This window comes from Anguilla anguilla, chromosome 2, assembly GCF_013347855.1.
Source record: "Anguilla anguilla isolate fAngAng1 chromosome 2, fAngAng1.pri, whole genome shotgun sequence".
Classification (NCBI taxonomy): Eukaryota; Metazoa; Chordata; class Actinopteri; order Anguilliformes; family Anguillidae; genus Anguilla; species Anguilla anguilla.
Window position 1 is genome coordinate 46,980,460 of NC_049202.1, and position 15,000 is coordinate 46,995,459.

The following is a 15,000-nucleotide window of genomic DNA, read 5'->3' on the forward strand; positions in this document are numbered from 1 at the left end:
AAGCGTTACCTGCGCTGAGACTTTTTTTTTTTGCGAGGCCACGGCGTCTGTTTATTTGACGAGCCCGCGCCCAGTCCTCAGAGGGACGCGCTGCCGTTCTGCTATCAGCGGCTGCGCAGGCCGAGCGGCGCTTTGTCTGGGCTCTGATGAATACTGCATGAGGGAGCTGGGCGGGTGAGGGTAATAAGCATGTTTCGTGGCTGCCGCAGATAGCGTGTCACTGCGCTGAGGGGCTCCCTCCTCCCCCCCAGCTGAACGGCGCGCGCGGCTCCTTTGACAGAGAGCACGCGTTTGTGGGGGAGATTAGTGGCCGGGCGCAGATGCAATCCCGCTCCGCTAACGGAAACACCTTTAGCGCGCTACGCCGCGCGGCGATGAGCACGAGTTTGCGGAGTCAGCGAGGAAGTGCGCCGTGCCAGGTGGGAGCCGTCCGCTCCTCGCGTTCAGCGGTTCGGGGGGCGTGCCCCGCCAGAGCCGGGCGGTTTGTGAGGGAGGCGTGTGCTGTATGGCGAGGCAGCGCTCCGATTGGCCCTCGCGCAGGAACAGGAGCCAATGGGAGAAAAGGCAGACGGCCCCCGTCCCCTCCCGCGGCCGCCTGGCGGGACTTTGTTGCCTTGCTTAAGGCGCTGAATTATGTGCGGGGCGTCGTACTGTTCTCCCATTCCTGCTTTAGTGCGGTCATTCTGACACCCAGCAACAGGTAGAGGGAGTGGGATCCACAAAAGCAGGGCTCTGGTGTCTCGGCCAGCACCGAACTCCCTGTGTAAAATCCGGGGCGGCTGCATGAAACAGAACGCGTCCTCGCCAAGATTTACTCCCGGCAGGGGTCCCGCTGATTTACGCCTCCCTTTCCCAAGGTTTACAATTATCTGCTGAAACCCCTGGATGGTAAGAGACTGGTGGAGATCCGCTGGGATTACCAGGCGCAGCAGACCGTAAAGCATGCCGCGCACATTGAGCCGATGCTGCGCTTCCCCATCGTTTCCTGTAGTTAATATTGTGCGCTAGCGTTGAGCAGACAGGCCACCACGCCCCCCCTGCGTCAGGCGGACGGGCTCGGCCCGAGGGGCCGCTTGCCTGCTGGGGCGCGAGCAGGGGGGCCGCTGCATAATGGCTGCACTTCTTTACCCTGCCCGTTTTCAATGGTTTGGACTTGGTTTTATGTCCCGCTCTTCTGCAGGTTAATAATTTAATACGCTTGCTGTTTCATGCTCGCAACAAAGCGTTCAAACAAAGAAACACCCCTCTGTCCTTATGGGCACACATAACTCACTGTGGGTACACAACACACCCCTCTACTTACTGTGGGTTCATAACACACCCCTCTACTTACTGTGGGTACATCACACACCCTTCTGTACTTACTGTGGGTACATATAACACACCCTTCTGACTTACTGTGGGTACATAACACACCCCTCTACTTACTGTGGGTACATAACACACCCCTCTACTTACTGTGGGTACATAACACACCCCTCTACTTACTGTGGGTACATAAAACACCCTTCTGTACTTCTATACTTACTGTGGGTATATATAACACACCCTTCTGTACTTACTGTGGGTATATATAACACACACTTCTGTACTTACTGTAGGTATATATAACACACACTTCTATACTTACTGTGGATATATATAACACACCCTTCTATACTCACTGTGGGTATATATAACACACACTTCTATACTTACTGTGGGTATATATAACACACCCTTCTATACTCACTGTGGGTATATATAACACACACTTCTGTACTTACTGTGGGTATATATAACACACCCTTCTATACTCACTGTGGGTATATATAACACACACTTCTGTACTTACTGTGGGTATATATAACACACCCTTCTATACTCACTGTGGGTATATATAACACACACTTCTATACTCACTGTGGGTATATATAACACACCCCTTTGTCTGCTCATGAATGAACGCTAGTTGGGAAGGCTGCCGCAGGTGTTTCACAGTGTCAGCAGGAGGCTGGAGTGGAGTGTTACACCGGCTCTCTGCGACCATTCGCAACATGGCGGAATTAGGTTTGTGTTAGATTGGTGTCTAATGGAAAATAAAGAAAGCGGTGGGGAAACTAGTTACTGAAGGAGGGGGGCCGGGGAAGGAGATTTCATCAGCACAGGCTATCAGCCCAGAAGCACCCTGTTACATTCACTTTGAGCCGAGCCCTTTCCTATCTGCGCGTTTCATCTCTGATAATAATCCAAACAAATTGAATTTCCTTTCCCGGATCTGTCTAAGCATTTTTAAAGTAAGGCTGGAATGGTGTGACCCGTGAAATAGGCTGAATGTAGATGAGTTTGGCGGGGAGCTGGGGGGCCTGGGGTGATGGGGGGGGGGGGTGGGGGGGTCGTGGGGGGGCAGTGAGGGACGTGGCGTAGCGAAGCGAGCCCAGGCCTCCCGCGGACGGAGAGTGACGCGCGGGCCAGGAGGAGACGGGCGAGCGAGGAGAGGGAGCGCGGGAGCCGCTTATTATTGGCTGCTTGTTATTCGGCGTGCGCGGCAGGTGCCAGGAGGGGCGCGGCTGGAACGGCAGCGCCGGCTGGGAGGCGTGTCTCTGGCGCTCCGGCTCCCGGGAGAGAGGGCCTTTATTTGAGCCTTTATTTACTCCCCTGCGGCGCGCCTTGCGTGAGAAAAGCGGGTGGAGCGGTCTGGGAGAGCAGCACCCCTGCAGTGCCTGCGGGGGGAGAGGGGGAGGAGGGGGGGCGCTCTGGAGACCGCCAGCCGCTAGGAGGAGCCCAGACGCTCACCCGCTCATTGCAGCAGTGGGCCTGTGCGTGAGGGCAGCAGGGCCGGAGAGTCCAGTGACCGCGTCAGGCCCCTTCTTCAGGAGGCCCTGCTGATGTCGTTTGCCCAGATGGCGGCACGCGTGATGCCAGGGATGTTCGTCTCTGCTTTTCCTGTTGTGTTCTCCCTGCTTGTTCTGCAGGGCAGCGCCTCGGAGGCCTTCAGGCACACGTTCTTCCCTCTGCCCGTGTGATTAGAGAAGCAGCAGCACTGAGTGTTTGGCGTCTACTGTAACTCGGGGGGGGGGTGATGTCACAAGTCCTGGAACTTTCCGTGCTTTACTTCGCATTTCCAGAACAAGGTTCACGAATGAAACACGGGTTATTGCTAGGGGTTTCATAAAGCCGTCGCGCTTTTTGATTTTAGCAAATCTTTCCCCTCTGAAAAAATCCAACGCGACCATGTGTGGCCTCAGACTGTTCAGCAGCACCACAGCTGAGGAGAGCGTCCTGCTCTCGGACTGCGTTTCCGTGAAGTCAAAAAGGAAAGGCAGCCCAAGGCTCGGTGCGAGTGCGGTGTGGAGCGGCACTGTCCCGCCCGCTCCGGTAATAGTTTCCACATTCGCTGTCAGGAAAGGCATCGTCGTTCGGGGAGGGGGGGGGGGGGGGGGGGGGGGGGGGGCAGTGGAAAGGCTGGGAGCCGAAATGAAGCTGTCGGGGCAGAGCCGCCTGCTCGTAACAAATGAAGTCTGAGAAAAAGCTGAAGGACGTAATGTATGTGCACACATTAGGGGGATAATGTATACGGGATCTGGTTAAAATGCATTGATTCTGAAGACAGATAGAGTGTGGATTACTACATAAGGCTCCCCTTGTCTCTGGATATTGAGGTTGAACCTGGGTGGTGCTCTTCACTTCTTTTTTTTTTTTTGTACAATAGTAGATGTGCTGACAGTGCAAGGTTGGCCTCTCGCGTCATGTGACTTGTGTTCTTTTTCCCATCAGACGGGAATTACGCTGTAACCGATACCCCTCTCCGGAGCGCCTTCATTTGTGTTCCGTTCCGTGCGGCAGAATTAAGTGACCCGCGCGGGAAGTTTTGGCGAATGTTGATAAATTCTCCGGCATGCATTATTCAGATGCCTTGGGGTATTGCAGCGGTTTGCTGCGTGATGGCTGTGTCGCGTGGAATATGCCCAGTACAGTCACTGTGAGGATATGGAACAGCAGCTGAGCTATCGCCTGCCATTGTGTGCTACCTACACCTCACACTGGGCCTCAGCTCTGGCTCAGGTGAAAGCTGGCAGATGCTGGATTGCACCTGTCCGTTATTGAACTCTTGAATGGTTTTGGTCTGTGTGTGTGTGTGTTTGTTTGCATGTGTTTGTGTGTAAGTGTGTGTGTGTGTGTGTGTGTGTGTCTGTATATGTACGTATGTGTGTGTCTCTCTGTGTGTATGTGTGTGTTTGTGTTCGATGGGTGTGTGCTTGATGTGCGTGTATGTGTGTGTGTTTTTGTGTGCGTGTGTGTGTTGTGTGTATGTTTTTGTGTGTGTGTGTGTTCGATGTGTGTGTATTTTTGTGTGTGTGTGTGTGTGTGTGTGCCACCCTGCCAGCAGAACCGACGCAGAGCTCAGTGAAGCCTGCTTCAGTTGTGTGGTTGACGCTGTGGGACTTCTGAAGCGGCACATTGACAACAAACGATGTTTGTTTGCGGCTGCCTGTGTTTTGATCATGTGATCATGTGGAGGAGGAGGGGAGGGGCAGAAGCCTCACTGTAGGTCTCAGTGCTTCTCAGCTTCAGCCAGCTGCCTCTCCTCAGCCAGGCTGCTGTCATCCAGCCCTCTTCTGGCTCCCCATCTCTCCCACACGCGGGGGACCAATCCCCACAGAGCGGCGAGACGCACGGCCAATCCCCACAGAGCGCCGAGACACACGGCCAATCCCCACAGAGCGCCGAGACGCACGGCCAATCCCCACAGAGCGCCGAGACACACGGCCAATCCCCACAGAGCGCCGAGACGCACGGCCAATCCCCACAGAGCGCCGAGACACACGGCCAATCCCCACAGAGCGGCGAGACGCACGGCCAATCCCCACAGAGCGCCGAGACACACGGCCAATCCCCACAGAGCGCCGAGACGCACGGCCAATCCCCACAGAGCGCCGAGACACACGGCCAATCCCCACAGAGCGGCAAAACGCACCGCCAATCCCCACAGAGCGCCGAGACACACGGCCAATCCCCACAGAGCGCCGAGACGCACGGCCAATCCCCACAGAGCGCCGAGACGCACGGCCAATCCCCACAGAGCGCTGAGACGCACGGCCAATCCCCACAGAGCGCCGAGACGCACGGCCAATCCCCACAGAGCGGCGAGACGCACGGCCAATCCCCACAGAGCGGGGAGACGCACGGCCAATCCCCACAGAGCGGGGAGGAGTCCCGCGATATGGACGAGGGCACTGTGTCACATGCTCTCGCTCTCTTTCGTTAATCCTTCTATCTTTGAGCTCTGGGTGGGTCTCAGCTTGGTCTTGTGCAAGCGATTCCTCAAACGCAAACACGAGACATTCTTCAAACGCCGACGGCACATCACGCAAATGATGTCAGACGCTGTTCTTGTTGATGTCTGTGATGCCATCTTGTGCTGATGACCGTACTATGGGAGAAAACTCAAGACCGTGTCCTGAGACAAATGTACCTTCTACAGTCAGGGGATCACTTGAATAATTGAAAACATTACAATTAAAAATCAGCAGAACTAATTAATTTCTGGATTCCAATGATGCAGAGGAATCGCTGTATTACAGGACCCCTGTGAGATAAAGACACTGAGTGATGCAAAATTAAGTATGAACACATCTCCCTGATACAATTTGAAACAAGCGTTGGATCGATTTCAGCAGCCGTGTACTCCGGTAGCATCTTACAGGCGCTAGATAAATTCTTAAGCATGCTTTAATTACCTAATTGTATTTTCACAAGGAGAGCTGCAAGATATGAATCAATTCCCATAAATTAAAATGAATTACTCTGATACTTTAAGATAAAATGTTATTGAATGTCATGTTGAGCAGTTTAAAAAACAATCCATGATAATTTGATGCACCATATTAAAACTGTATCAACTGCATAGTATTGATCTGCGACGCTCAGAAGTGAACACACAAGCGACGTTATTCAAGTCAATTTGATTTTGGGAGATAGTAATGGTTTAACAATCGGACTTGCTGTTCCAAACATGACTTGAGCTAATTAGCTTTCTGCTTCAAGTCTTCAGCATAAAACAGTAGGAAGGTAGGAGAGGAATATACTGCTTTCATATACAAAACTGAAACTCTCTGTAATAAACACATTCCTTTTAGAGATGTGTCATACGTACAGATATAAAGATTTGTTAAAGGTAATCCGGTGTATGAAATTCACTTTTTCTGACCTCCCGAAGCTGGTGGCTGTATCCAGTGGCATGTTTTGATAGGAATGTATAGGTTTGGACAGTGCTAAAGTTAATTGGCAGGTTTCCTGTGAATGCAGTTAGATGTGAGAGGTGCGGAGCGCAGATGTTAGCCTCTCGAGTGAAGCGCGCACGCTGCCGTTTTATTGGCAGTAGTTTTATTTGAAAGCTGTCACATTAGAGCTGCTTCTCCACCTTGAAGGCGGAGGGTCGTAAAGGCCGGCGTTCAGAGCGAATGCGCTCGTCTCCTCTCTCTGTGTCATCTTCTCATCACGGGGGGACCCGGGTCGCCCTTTCCTTCCTCCCTCACCTGCGTCTCCCCTTCCCATGAGCCCCGGGGATGGGGCGGGAGCGCGGCGGTGTGGAGCGTTCTCTGATCGAAGCGGGAGAAGTTCGGTGAGCGCGCTCTGATCAGGAACAGAACGGCCGTCCTGGGACTGCTAACCCGTCTGCTACGCAGCCCCGCCCTCTCGCCCTCCAATAGATGAAGCGTGACCTTTTTGGATAGCGGTGCGAGCGCCGTAGGAGAGATGTGAACCCCGTGACACCGCGGAGCTTCCCTGCCCGTCACAGACGCCGTGCGAACCGCACCGCTGCGTAGAGAACACGATGTGAGCGAGCGTGGCGTGTGCACTTAGCTGATGGAGCGAAGTTAGGATAATTTCAGTGTTTTAACTTGAAGCCAATTTTCTTAATGCTTGTTCTGTACCCGGTTTCCCTCTTTGTTCCTGCACTATATATTTAACTCAGAATGTTCTATTTGCCGTGTAAATCACGCCAGGTCAGAGCATCTGCCTCGTAAACAAGGGCAGACACACTCGAGAGGACTGGTGAGCTGGGCCTCTGCGGTTGGGGAATGTTCCGGTTCGCCCGTACGGACCCGTGTGCGGTGGGTGTCTGAGCGCGCTGTCCCACCTGCCAGATGAGTTCTGCCCCACATGTAGCACGCGTGCAGCAGTCAGACGGCCCCCCTCCGCCCTGCGCACGGCGCGTCTGGACCGGGGCGTGGAGTTCTTAAGGGTTCAATTAAGCTGCAAGCCCGTCCCCGGGCCCCTGCGCGCGGCGCGTGTTTATGGAGCCCGGCGCGGATCGGACGCAGTCAGCAGCCGACGCGCGGCCGCAGCTTTAGCGCAGCTGTGGGCCGTGTAATATTGTTGTCCCAGGCCCTCTATATCCAGCAATCAGCAGGCCTGCAGCCGCACTTCATTTGTCAATAAAGCGCTCCCCTAACCTGAGTTTTTTTCCAAAAAGAAATGCATAAATATTCCCACACACAGCTTGCCGTGCCAAACAGATTAAATTTATTGGGCGACTGCACAGTGGAGTTTTAGATTGGTTTTCTGGCATTTGGCTCGCTTAACTGAAATATTCCAAACTGCCGGCGAAGGAAATAAATTTCAGACGACGGAAGTTTCCCCAGGTTGGAGCGGAGGGCCATCAATCAGGAGGAGAGGGGCGTGGGCCGGGGTGCGGAGCGGGGGGGGGTGGGGGGCGGGGGCGGAGGAGGAGCCCAGGCTGAATTACGGAGCAGATCATCCTGAGCGCCGCTGATAAAGGCTCCCGAGGCCCCGCGCTCCCCTTCAAATGGGTTCCCAATTACCGCGGCCCCGGGGAGGGGGGGGGGGCTTATTTGGGGGAGCGTGTTAGATCCACCGGCAGGTTTGGAGGAGGAAGATTAGCAGACGCAGTCGCAAAGGTTGTGCACTTGGAGAAATGGAGGTGCAGATGAGGAGTTGGCTGCTTGTTTTTAAAATGTATTTATTTATTTATTTATTTATTTTAAAAAGGTGCACCTCCGTGCGGGTGGCTGCGCTCCGCCTCGGCTGTCCTGACGCCCCGCCGCCGGACTCGGCCCGCTGATTGATGCCTCTGATTATGACGGCTTGATAAATTTCATTGTCAATTTAGCCCGCGCGCGTCCAGGATCATCTGTATGCCGCGGGGCAGCGCTGTTTACGCCGCGATTGATTTGTCGGAGATTCAGGAGGCGCGTTATTATTCCTGCGAGGCGCGGGGGGGGGAGGAGGGGGGGGGGGGGCGGTTCCGGGGCCCCTCTCAGATGAAGGCTGTTAACCCCTCGCTCCACTCTTCCCTGACCGCCGGCGGAGGAGCGGGCGGAGGGCTTTCTCTCAATGCCGCCGCCGTATTTCACTTTTATCGAGCGCAAAATGTGTGCAGTACGGCAAAAGCGATCCCAAGGTCTGGCGAATAAAAGTTGCCATTACCGCGGCGGCCGAGTGTTCAGGCCGGCTCCGGCTCTGGCTCTGACAGATTGTTGCCTGACACGCTGTAATTCCTTGAGATGACCTGTTTATAATCCTACAGCTGGGGACTACTGTGCCAGCTGAGAGCTTTAGTGGGGATGGGGAGGACTTTTATTGACTCTGTCCTGTGTGGAAACATAACATTTTCATCAAAAAAACGCAAACGCGTGGACAACGTCTTCGTTAGCTTTTGTTGGAATCCAGACGAGCGTAATTCAACTGAAGGATGCATTTCAAATTGAATAGAAATGAAAATTGATTAATCAAATTGTGCTTCAGGCATTTTTGTACTGGGATAATGTTAGAATATTATGCTTTTTATTATTGATAGTCGCAGCCCAGCTCCACAGCCATGACTCTCGCGGACTCGTTTGAAAAGCAAATTCAGATTTATTTTAAATAACCTAAATTTACAAAAGAGACCAGACACCTGTGGAGTGTGGAAGTCGTTATCATTAACAGTGTAGGTGAGCGGATGTGTGGCGACTGTGGCGAAGCAGTCTTGTGTAAAAACCAAAAAGAACAAAGAAAATGCCAATGGCTGCACAGACGGCAGAAGGTGGGGAGGGAACTCAGACTGGAGACAGGTGCATCTTGTCATCTCTGGGAGCACTGGTCACAGGTGCTCCCAATTTATGCCAACGACCTTGCGCTCCGCCCACCAGGCACCTGTGAAGAAACAGCAGAACAATCTGCACCAGCAGGCTAAGCAGGGACCCCCCCCCCCTCCTTAAAACAGAGTCCCAAAGGGATACCTCGAAACAAAAAATTACAACTGCACAAAATGTGAGCTTTATATTTATGTTTGAAGGGTTACCCCCTTGTCATGTTATAGCATGAGTAAAATTGTATCCTACATTTAGAATGTTATAGTTATCCTGTTATTTTTTTGTTATCTGCAAGCCAGTGTTGGGACACAAAGATCTATATCACTGTAGAACAGACATCTGCAATGTTTGAGGCATCCCTGCAGTATTCACATCTGGTGTGTGTGCCCCTGTGCTCTTTGGTTCACAAATAGGTGACTAAAGTTAATTTGTTCAGAGTGTGCGTTGGCAGGTTTCTGGAGTTAGACTAATCTTTCTTCCCCACGCTCTCTCTAACAGCATTGCACTGGCCCCAGTTAATGACGAGACTGACACAGATAGAGAAACCGTCTGGTGGCAGAACACAGTCCGTCATACAGAAGTATCTTCAGCTAGGTTTTGCACATCTGTGCCCTATCCTTTCTCCCTTGAAGCAACACACACACATTCACATACATACATGCATAAATACATACAGTACATGGCTTAATACATATGGGCCCAATGCCAAAAAAATAAGGAGAATTTTATTTGCCACTCTGGAAAATGATTTACTCTGAACAATAGCCCATAGCTTGAAATTCCATCACCCACTACACTACGAATGTTATAAATAACATTCAGATTTTGACATGGATTCACAAGAACTTGTAAACTGTTGCAAGCCAATGTTAAGTGCGAGCCAATAAGGATATATGATGCTAAATAACTGGCCTATTATTGGACACATTCTTCTCTGGAAGTAATTGTTAGCCTCACGGTGGCTACACTCACCAGAACGTCTTGTTGTCTTGCTGAGTTTTTGAAGGACGGCCTTTTCTAGGCAGGGTTGTATAGGCTGGGTCCATGCAGTTTCCCAGGTTGATTACTGAATCAACAGTACTCACTGGAATATCAGAACATTTAGCTATATTTGCATCCTGTCCCTAGTCTGTGCCTTTTTATTACTGTCCCCGACGTGAGGAAGCTTTTTTAAATTTATTTATTTATGTATTTATTTATTTATTTATTTATTTTTGGTCTTGGTCCTTGCTCTGCCATTGGCTGATAATGGCTTTTAAAACAAACTTCTCCTCATCAGCCAGATGGCGAAGATTATGCCCAAAATGATGACATGATGATCAGGTGTCAGAGAGGCAGAGCGTTCCATGCGCTGCGGATGCTGTAAATGTCATGCTGAAAAGCACTGTAATCATAGTCTTCATAGTCATCTGAACCTCTTATTTTTAATTGATTGTTTTTACCAGCCGAAGTCTCAAGCAGAGCTATAGTGAGTCAGTAGCTCTCTAGACTGAAGTGAGCAAGTTGAAGGATTTTGTACAAATCAAATGTTACTTTTTTCCTTCATAAGTTCTACTCATGTACTTCAGTCATTTGGAATTTTGGAAGAATTTCTATATAGTGCACCAGGAATCATTGTGGCTTTCTTCATATTCAATAGCTGACTAATGATCCTCCCGAAACAGGTGTTTTTGTCCAAAACTCTTGGTAGGCTAATCACATTGAAGGCGCACATACGTTGATTCTTTTGCACTGGCATTCATTTAGAGCTCACAGAGCACACAGAGTGAAAACCTATGCAGGCACCATACGCTACATGACCAGTGTGTGGACACGTGACATCCAACATCTTGTTCACAATTATGGGTATTAATATGGAGCTAAAACAACCTCCACTCTTCTGGGAAGGCTTTATTCTAAATGCTGGAGTATTGCTGCAGAGATTTGCTTCTATTCAGACAGAAGAGCATTAGTAAGGTTGGTTACTGATTAAGTTATTAGGCCTGACTTGCAGTTGGCTTTCCTATTGATCCCAAAGTTGTTGATGGGGTTGAGGTCAGGGCTCTGTGCAAGCCAGTCAAGTTCTTCCACGCCGTTCGTGATAAACCATTTCTATATAGACCTCACTGTGTGCCCGGGGGCATTGTCATGCTAAAACGGGAAAAAGGGCCTTCCCCAAACTGTTGGGGAAGCGCAGAATCATCTAGAATGTGATTGTATGCTGCTACATTAAGATTTGCCTTCACTGGAACTAAGGGGCCTAGCACAAACCATGAGAAACAGCCCCCGACCAAGGGGTGTCCAGATACCTTTGGTCATATAGTGTCTCCATTCTTATTCCATTTGAAGACTTTGGACACTTTTTTCACTTGTTTCTATTTGCAAATTTTTGAACCACAGTCCTTTATAGCTTGGTTTAGATTTAGAACAAATATTAGTTCCTAAAACAATTGCTGTAAATGAAAGCTTGAACGCAACCAAATGTGAAAATTGTTCAATCGACTGGATAATGTCACTGAATGGTTGTGTGTGTGTGCACGTGTGCGTGTGTTTGTGTGTGAATGTTTGTCTGTGTATATCTAATAAAATGAATTTCTGTAGTCTAGTTCAGTGAGGAGCTCATTGACTGTTTTGTTATCCGGAGTGCCAGGAGAATATTAGCAGCGGCGGCTCGTTGTGTGTAAAATAACTGGCCTTAGCGCAGAGAGCAGATTCGGGCCTTTATCAGTGTGCCTGAATGTGGACGTGAGGGCCGGCCGGTGGTAAGCATGCGGAGTGAAAGTGGCTTTGCTCATGGGGAAAGGGCCTGAAACCCTCTCAGGATAATTCGGCTGGTAGGGAGTGGGCCCTGTGGCTCCTCTGAGAGGCTTTCAGCTCGTGACACCTCTGCGGTTCCCCAGCGTGTTATCGGCTGGTCCCGCGTTCCCCGCCGCCGCCCACCGTCTCAGTGTGACCGCAGACAATGAGCCCTAATGGCTCCCGATTCCACCCCCTGTCTGCGGCAGCACAGGTTCTGCACGTACCTTCATTTCTGGAATCCCTCGCGAAGACTTTCTGTTTTCACAAAGGAATCAGTCCACCGTATGCCACCTAACCCCCTGCCCTGAGGATCCCTGGCATTTTATCTGTGAGACGTGGCGGCAAGAGTGGTTTGTGTACATAACAAAAGATCAATGGCGGGACTATGCACTAAACCTTGTTTGTAGAGTAGGTCCTTGTAAATGACTGAATGTGAAGAGAGCCTTTCAGAGCGGGCCTGATTGGTCGATGGAGGGTGTGGTGGGCTGTATTGACGGCCCAGGCGCTCAGGTGCTCGGGCTCTGCAGCTGGGTGTAAACGGTGATTTCCCTCATGTCTTCCAGATGACGTGGCTCCCTATTTCAAGACCGAGCCGGGCCCGCCGCAGACCCACCTGGAGGGGAACCGCTTGGTCTTGACCTGCCTGGCGGAAGGGAGCTGGCCCCTGGAGTTCAAGTGGATGCTCAACAACTCTGACATCACTTCCTTCTCTCCTGAGTACAAGTATGTCTGCCCCTGTCTCCCATTGCGCCATAGGCCTTCTCTCACCAGCCTGTGGCTTCTCCCCACGCTCTCTAAACACCGGCTCGTTTCTGTGCCTTAATGCGAACCTACAGTAGGACATTCCATAGAGACTGATCACATTGTTTCCTTTAAGTGTCCGCTGAAGTTCTGCATAGTTATCGCCAGTCAATCAGCAGTTTTCACCAGGATTTCAGCATTATTATTATGCAGTGAATCAGATTAGCATGTCACATTATGTATGCAAATTGCAAATGAAGGAACAAAAAGTTTCCAGGCACAGTGTTTTTTTTTTTTTCCTCTCTCTCTCTCTCTCTCCTGAAGCTGCCTTCAGATATGTTTAACTGCCCTTCATAATTTGGGACTCGGTCATGTCAGTCAGAATAAGGAATGAAGTCAGCTGTCATTTCAGAGTTCTTTGTAGGCGCAGAAAGAAAGATGGTGGGAAAAGGCTCCGGGTTCCGTCTTCAGAGAGAAGAGAAACAGGCCCGGAGCCTTTGGTCTGGTCTGCAGCTCCAGCTTCACAGTTGCACAGCACATATGTTGAATGATAAAAAGAATTATTTGACACCGCCATCATGCATTCGTATTTACAGACCTGCCTGTCTCCACTCTCTCATCCCTATTCTTTATACACATGATTAATATTCTTTTATCTGTAGGCATAAAAAAGCTTTAAACCAGCTGGCATAATTATGCATATGTCACTGGTTTTCAACAGTTGTCACCGCTGCCAACAACTGTTTGGTCTTAAATGGGTTGTTTTCCCTGTCTATTGTGCGATTAGAAACTATTTAACACAGTAACCCATCAACAGTGGTGATCATGTTGGCAGCAGGCAAGCTGCTGCTATTGGTGTCACTGCTGCTCTTGAGTGTAATCTGCCCTGTTTGGATGTCAGGCTTGTGCCCAGCGATAGATTAACTGAACGCTCTCAACCGTCACGTTGGAAGAAAAATCCGCCATTTTACCGCCATGGGCCCCAACAATTCCCAAACATTCCATCTAAGCAGGTGGGTTCTGTGGAGGGGGTGGGTCACTCGCGTCTGCAGTCCTTTTGATTGCATTGCAATGTGCACACGCTGACCTTGTGACCTCATGGTACTTACACAATACAGCGAGCTCCACTGCGTTTGGGACAAAGACATATTTTTTCTTGATTTGGCATTGTATTCCACAATTATAGATTTGTCATCGAATAAAAGCTGAGAATCTGCACTTTAACTACATGCGAATTGTTTGATTACAAATCTAAAATTGTGGAATTGTAGAGCCAAGAACCGAATCACGAAAAATAAAGGTCTTTGTCTGAAACATCATGGAGCCCACTGTATGTTTTTTTTAGCTTGTGAGATACAGCGCCTTCAGAAAGTATTCACCCCCCTTGAATTTTTTTCACATTTTATCCTGTTAAATCTTACTATTTTAATGCCTTGAATTTTGTCGCCTTTCAGCAACACAGCGCTCTCCCACAGAGGCCAAATCTGTGAAGTGCTAAAGAGATTATTGACCTCTAGACAGATTCTTCCATCTCAGCCAATGAGCTGCGCGACCTTGTCAGTGCTCTGTGTGGCCTCTTGGTCACTTCTCTGACAGTTGCTTTTCTTGTCTGGTTTCTCAGTTTTTTTGTAGGATGGCCTGATCTTGTTAGTGTCTGGCTTTTCCCGTATTTCTTTCCATTTCCTTACAATGGGTTTTACAGCGCCCCGAAGAAGGTCCAAAGCTTTGTCGAGATTTTCACATCCTCTTCCAGCTTTCTGCCTCCTAACAACCTTATCTCAAAGCTCACAGTGCACAGGGAGTCCTTGGTCTTCATTCCAGTCTGACTGATCTGATCTGTTGTTTCAGTTGTGAGGCCTCAGTCAGTGATATTTATTTGTATCACGCTGTAGCATATTACAGTGATGCAATTGTACACAGGTCGATTGGAAATCAGCATCGAGTGACCTCATTCATACATTTCTTAAAAAATGTAATACACCTGATCAAATTTATGTTGTTAATACAAAGGGAGTGAATATATTTCATTTTATTTTCAATAAGTACATAGTTGTAAGTTTCTTATGCAGGAGTTTAAAAAAAGGAACATTTAGAAATGTTCTTATTGCAACACAGCAACACAATGAGTAATCAGTGTTGATATAAACTTTCTGAAGCCGTTGGACCTCACTCTGAATTGTGCCCCACCTCCCCCAACCTTCCCTAGAATTTAAAACGGCAGCCCCCTGGTCATGTAGCCCCTGCTCTCCATTGCAGCAGACTGCTCTTACTCTGGTGTGTGGAAGATAAGTGTTCTTATATCAGTGCGGGAGAGAGTGTGTCTGTGTTAAGAAAGGCGTTCTGTTAAAGGAAGCCCCGTGGCTTTCATCATTGTGAGAGTCCTCTTCAGTAAGTGGTACAT

At 49.8% G+C, this 15,000-nt stretch overlaps 1 protein-coding gene across 5 annotated transcripts in view; it reads left to right on the forward strand.

The window, feature by feature from the left end:
- The window catches only part of sdk1b (sidekick cell adhesion molecule 1b), a 351,675-nt gene that overhangs the window by 161,377 nt on the left and 175,298 nt on the right, over nucleotides 1-15,000 (forward strand). For all 5 annotated transcript variants that reach the window (XM_035405015.1, XM_035405016.1, XM_035405017.1 and 2 more), the window contains one exon: nucleotides 12,422-12,581. In XM_035405015.1, coding sequence (XP_035260906.1) covers nucleotides 12,422-12,581 — 160 coding nt within the window. The remainder of the gene's footprint in view (nucleotides 1-12,421; nucleotides 12,582-15,000) is intronic.